Here is a 7,059-nt window from a genome sequence, read left to right on the forward strand (position 1 = left end):
AAAAATAAATAAATAAAATGATAAGGAATAATGCAGCCTTTTAAGTCATATCTGGTCCAATGAACCACAGACAATTGAAGCAGAAGCCTGATTGTAGCCTCTGGAAGCAAAAAATTAGAACACATAATGCCATTATAGAGAAAGGAATGAAACCAATTTTCAATTAATAATAGTAATTATTAGCATTTATTGAGCATTGTTCTAGGTGCTTTCCATTCATTATCTCTAATCCATAACATGTTGACTGCCACACAAAAAAACAGAAACTTTTCCTTGGGGCCAGTGTATTATTACAGAAATAGAATAAAAACTTCAAGTGTAATTTAAAGGTAAACATAAATAGAAAAATGAATTTATTGACTTCTATTCATTTAATCCATGTTTTTAGAATTAAATTATCAATATTAATTGTAACAATAAGAACATCAACAAGTAAGATTTTATATATGCTGCACATGGCCCCAGGGTCAAAATTAGAGTGAGTTAAATACAGCTCTCCTGGCAGTTAATGTGTTAAAATAAGCCTACATTGTTTATGAAGGGCATTGTCTGCTGAGAATGACTGCTGATGAAATACATGTGTTTTATTCTTATTTTACAGATTCAAGATGGCAGCTGGCATAAGGCAACATTTCTTTTTCACACCCAGGAGCCTAATCACCTTCCAGTGATTGAAGTACAAAAACTTCCTCATCTCAAAACCGAACAGAAATACTACATTGAAAGCAGTTCTGTGTGCTTTCTTTAAAGTTTCTGAATTAGTTCAGAATTCATGCTATTGGCCACGTAATTGCTGCAGAGGGAAAAACATAGGCAGAAAGATACTGTCATTATGAAATATATGGAATAAAGCATTGGCTAAATCTTAAAGAATCTCAGGAAGGAAAGACTTCCTCCTAAGAAGGAGAAAAGGCATTTTTCAAAGGACTATGATTGATAAAGTATTTAATTCTTTTAAAAATTATATGGATCTCAGCTTTCTTAGAGAATTCCCTAGAACTGAAAATTTATAAATATGGAATTCTTCAGGGTTTCCTATATTTTTTGACTGTTTGAGAGCAAAGTACCCATTAGACAGCTGGAGACGCAGAGCACTGTGGAGCAATACTGGCTAATGCTCCCAAACGTGCAATGCTTCTGTCTAAAAATTACAAGCCACAGTCTAATATGTCTTATTTTCCAAAACACTAAGTTGTATTCAGGTCCCCAGTGGGATATACATCTTAGCCAGTGGTACACTACCTCTTACGTGTTGCCTTTTTGTGTTGCTTGGTGCTCTTTCTAAAACAAGGTGCATATGGCTTTCATAGACTATTTTATTTCTTTTTTCATCTTTGTCATTCTTTAAGAGTGTATGTACTGGTTACATCAAGATATGTTTTGGTTGTTAGTACTTATTTTAATTTGTTTGGTCACATACTTAATAACAAGTAAAACTATTTATGTGAAGTCCTTGTTTTATTTTAAAATTCTCTGTGCATATGGAATCAAAGCCAGCATATTGTAACCTATGCTTGTACACAAAAGAATTGGGAGGTTTCTTTTTGTTTTGTTTTATTTTTTAAATTGTTGTAAAAATTATTATAGGCCAGCTACATCCAGTAGTAGGTTTGGGTTAGAGACTAGGAGTTGTGATATACTGTTTTAAAAATCCATGATCATCTGGAATGATACATTGTATATATATATTTTGTAAAGTTTTAATTCAGCATATCTTTTGAAATGCTGCTGTTTTAAATTATAAAAGCTATATATTTCTGCTTCATAGAAATTACATGTTTTTGTAGTATTCATTGATTTTTCTTTCACTGTTCTTAAATTTAGTGTGTTAGTACTTAAAAGGATTTAACTTACCAGTCTTTAAAGCAACATCCAAGAAAAAAAGTCTTTTCCCATTTAAAATAGGCTCAGCCAGTTCAGTCTTTCCTTGTTGTCAGAAAAATATTAGTTCAGTATTAAAAGAAAAATATTATACCTCTTGGTATATAGGAAAAGCTCGTTCATCCATTATAAACATATCTTTAGCCACAGCAAACTACACTTACCTATCTATAATAAAAATGTAGCTATAAATCATTTTTGGTGGTATTTTTTTTCCTCTTTTCTTACAGTATGCTTTTATTATATGTAATGGCCCCTCTGGCAAAGCCATTCTGTGCTATTATGTATATTTACATTATTAGACAATATCTGTTATATGCCTACAAAAGGATTATAGAGCCTATTTCCTCTTTCTACAAAATGAGGCCATGATCCAGAAATAACCCCTCACATACATGGTCAATTTATTTTCAATAAGGGTGCCATGCTATTCACTGGGGAAAGGACAGTCTTTTCAAAAAATGGTTCTGGGAAAACTAGATATCCACATGTACAAGAATGATGTTAGACCCTTACCTTAAGTAACTCAAAATGGGATCAAAGACCTAAACAAAGGGCTAAAACTATAAAACTCTTCGAAGAACACATAGGAGAAAGTCTTCATGACGTTGGCTTTGGCAATGATTTCTTAGAATGATACAAAAAGCACAGTCAACAAGAAAAAATACATAAAGTGGACTCCATCAAAAAAAATTCTGTGCATCAAAGAAAACTTTCAAGAAAGTGAAGAAGCAACCCATAGAATGGGAGAAAATACTTACAAATCATATATCTGATAAAGGATTAATATCCGGAATATATAAAGAACTCCTACAACTCAACAACAAAAAAACAAGCAAACCAGTTTGAAAAATGGGCAAAAGACTTGCATAGACATTTCTCCAAAGAAGATATACAAATGTCTAATGAAGGAAAGGATGCTCAAAATCAATGGTCATTAGGGAAATGCAAATCAAAACCATAAGGAGGTACCAATTCTGTGGTATAATACAAAAATCTATTTGGTCTTTGTCCCTTTTCCTGACATATAGCTGCTAAAACCCTTGGAATTTCCTGAGTGAAAGGAGTATATTATTATTTATGATACGCCCTTTTCAATCACACCTGACCATTCTAATAAGGGTTTTTAGGGCGAGGCCCCTAAAGAGCCTCAGGATGGAGCTCATCACCAGAAAGACCAAGCGATCGGAGGGTTGGGAATGTTAGCCCCACCTACTGACCTCTGGGAACAGGGGAGAGCAGGGCCTGGAGATTGAGCTCTATAAAAACGCTTGAACAGTGAGACTCAGAGAGCTTTCCAGTTGGTGAACACATTGACCTGCTGCTGGGAAGGTGGCATGCCCAGGTCGGACGTGGAAGCTCTGCACCACACTCCTATACTTTGCCTAATGCATCTCTTCCAGTTGGCTGTTTCTGAGTTGTATCCTTTACAAAAAAATAAATAAATAAACATAAGTATTTTCCTGTGAGCCATCGTAGTAAATGGCTGAACATGAGGCGGGATCATGGGAATCCTACATTTATAGTTGGTTGGTCAGAATTACAAACAGCCTGGGACTTGCAGTTGGCATCTTCAGTAGAGGGAGACTTGGGAAGAAGACAGAACCCATTTATCTATGGAATCTGATCCTAACTCCAGGTAGTGTCAGAATTGAATTTAATTGTTGGACATCCAACGTGGTGTCTGGAGAATTGGAAAATTGGTTATTCCTGTTGGAAAACACCCCAGAACTTCACACCCATTAGGATGGCTATTACAAAAAATAAAAGGAAAATAAGTGTACTCAAGGGTGTGGAGAAATTGAATAGTGAATAGCCTTGAATAGTGAATAGTTGGTGGGAATGTAAAATGATACAGCCAAAGTGGAAAATAGTTTGGTGATTCCTTAAAAAGTTAAATATATATTCTTCCTGATCTTGGATTTGAAAAAAGAGTTAAAAATATATATTGTTTTTTAAGAGGTAAATATAGAATTACCGTATCATCCAGCAATTCTACTTCTAGGTATATACCCAAAAGAATTGAAAACAGGGACTCAAACATATTTGTACACCAATGTTCATAGAAGCATTATTCACAATAGCTAAAAGCTGTAGAAACCCAAAGCTTGATCAACAGATGAATAGATAAAATGTGGTATATACATACAATATTATTAAGCCTTAAAAAGGAATGAAATTCTGATATATGTTACAACACAGATGAAACTTGACAACATTATGCTAAGTTAAATAAGCCAGACATGAAAGGACAAATATTACACGATTCCACTTATATGAGATACCAAGAATAGACAAATTCATACAGAAAGTATAATAGAAGATACCAGAGGCTAGAGGAGGTGGAAATGAGGTGGGAATTATTTTTGATATGCATAGAGTATCTGTTTAGGATGATGACAGAGTTCTGGAGATGGCTGCACAATAATATAATATACTTAGTGCTACTGAATAATACACTTAAAAATGATTAAGATGGTCAATTTTGTGTTATATATATTTTATCGCAATTTTTAAAATGGAGCTATGACAAAGATGTCTTTTCCTGTTTAGAGAAGATAGAAATGTTTTCAAAAAGGAGCACAGAGGTTGATTCTAAATTAAAGAAACTGTATCTTAGTTTCAGTCTATGTGCTATATATTCTGCTCTAAAAAAGTAATAATAATAACTTAGTTCAGAGACATAAATTATTTTTCTAGAGACCATTTAAGAATTATATAAAGGACAGAAATGCCTTGCTTTGTGTTTTAAATGTGTTCTTGAAATATCATATTCAAAGCAAATTTTAATCAATTTAATCATAGGCAGTATAATAGTTACGAGTACTCTGAGGATTAACTGTGTGTGTTGGGTGTATTATTGAAACTTCATTGTCTCAGTTTCTTCACTGAAATAGGGGTAATAAAAGTACTTATCTCATTTGGTTGTTGAATGGATTCAATAAGTTAATATTAGAAATGCTTAGAACAGTACCTGGAACAAAGTAATCACTCTACAAATTACTGCTGCTGTTGCTTTCTTCATCATCATCTTTATCATCATCATCGTTAAAGATTTAATAGTTCCATGATAGTTATCACCAAAGAAAATCATGCTAAATCCCTTAATAGAATTATTCATCTGTTTGAAAGCCATGCTATCACCATATTTTGTTTTGTAAATATAGATTTTTATATTTTATATATATATATATATATCTCAAAGACTTTCTAAAACTGAAGTGCAATAGTATATGTATATATATAAAATTAAGAAATATGCCTTGCTTTTCTCTCCATTTTTATATATTAGCATAGAAATTACAGTGGTCATTATAGGGTAAATATCACAGATCTTTTCTGTAATACGAGTATAAAACCATAGCAGAAGGCATATTGGACTTAGAGGTGGAAAACTTGAATTCAGTTCCAACTCTCCTACTCATTGGTTTTGGGTACTTGGGTAAGTTGCTAATTCTCTGTTTCTTGTCTACATGGAGATAGATATATAGATATAGATATTAGATATATGTGGATATTCCCTTATCTATATTGGTAAGTTTTTATTTTTCTCTGCTTGTCCTATCAACTACATGAGAAAAGTGTGTTAAAATCTGCAACTAAGATTGCATACTTGCCTGCTTCTCCTTTTGGTTCCCACTTTTTTGCTTCATACATGTAATCAGTTGCATTCAGATTTACAACTGGTATATCCAGTGGTGTGCTGGTAAATGTTCAACCAGTTCTCCAAGAGAGAATAAAGACTCAATCCCTAATTTATAGCATTTGCCCATTTCCATGGTGTAAATACTCATTCCATGGCCAATTTCAAGCTACAAATGTGTTATTACTGAACATAGACACAGGAAGAGGTGCACACATTGGCTCCAACAGGCTAGTTCAAGTTGGCTCTAGCATACCACTGGTTATATCATCCCGTTAGACTGATTACTTTATCATTGCGAAGTATCTTTTTTATCTCTAGTACTGCTTATTGCCTTAATGTTTATTTTGTCTATTATTAATATAATTATACCAGCTTTCTTTCAGTTAGTGTCTGCATGGTATATCTTTGTCCATCTTTTTATTCTTAACCTTTCTGCATCCTTTTATTTAATTGTGTCTCTTATAAGCAGCATATAGTTGTATTTTTATTTTTAATACAGTTTGCCAATTTTAGACCCTTATTTAGAGTATTTAGCCTGTTTTCATTTAATGTAATTACTGTTATATTTGCATTCAAACCTATAGTACTATTATTTTGTATTTGTCTCATCTCTAATTTGTTTCTTTTTTCCCCCTTTCTTGCTCTCCTCTGGATTGGTAAAAATTTTTATTATTACATTTTTCCTCTTTTAGCTATTATACATTATTATACACTATTTTTATTTTCTTTTAGTGGCTACACTAGAGACTACAGTAAATATCCTTGACTTTGTAGAGGTTATATAAATTAGAACTTTTTTACTTTTCAGAAAACACAAGAAACACCACTTAAATTTCACTCATCTCTCTCTCTCATATTTTGGGGCATTATTCTCATGTATTTTTATTGCACATATATTTAAAACCCTACAGGATATTGTTATTTATTAATATTTTTAACTGGCAATATTCATTTAATTTTCTCCACCTATTTGTGTTTTTCTGTACTTAAAAAATTTTAATATATTTTATTGATATATAATAGTCATACGTATCTTGGGGGTGCATGTAATATTTTGATACATGTATATAATGTGTCATGATAAAGTTAGGTAACTGGGATATCCATCACCTCAAATATTTATTTTTTCTTTGTGTTAGGAACATTACAACTCTTCTAGCTATTTTGAAATATACAAAAAATTATTGTTAACTATAATTTTCCTACTGTACAATTAAATACTAGAACTTATTTCTTGTATCTAACTGTATTTTTGTACCCTTTAACCAACTTCTCTTCATCCTTTCCTCCTTCTTCCCCTTCCCAGGCCCTGATAACAGCCATTCTCCTCTCTATTTCCATGAGATCTACGTTTTTTTTAGCTCTCGCATATGAGTGAAAGTATGTGATATTTGTCTTTCTGTGCCTGGCTTATTTCATTTAACAAAATGTCCTCCAGTTCCATCTATGTTGCTGCAAATGACAGGATTTCATTCCTTTTTATGGCCAAATAGTACTCCACTGTGAGTGTGTGTGTGTGTGTGTGTGTGTGT

The 7,059-nt window shown here is 32.7% G+C and overlaps 1 protein-coding gene across 1 annotated transcript in view; it reads left to right on the forward strand.

Annotated features, from left to right (window-relative positions):
* COL24A1 (collagen, type XXIV, alpha 1) overlaps positions 1–748 on the forward strand; it is a 342,918-nt gene extending 342,170 nt beyond the window's left edge. Inside the window, exon 59 of the mRNA XM_012661028.1 lies at positions 602–748. Coding sequence (XP_012516482.1) covers positions 602–748 — 147 coding nt within the window. The remainder of the gene's footprint in view (positions 1–601) is intronic.
* Positions 749–7,059: the final 6,311 nt, after the last annotated feature.

Source organism: Propithecus coquereli, unplaced genomic scaffold (assembly GCF_000956105.1).
Source record: "Propithecus coquereli isolate 6110/MARCELLA unplaced genomic scaffold, Pcoq_1.0 Scaffold7, whole genome shotgun sequence".
In the NCBI taxonomy this organism is placed as follows: domain Eukaryota; kingdom Metazoa; phylum Chordata; class Mammalia; order Primates; family Indriidae; genus Propithecus; species Propithecus coquereli.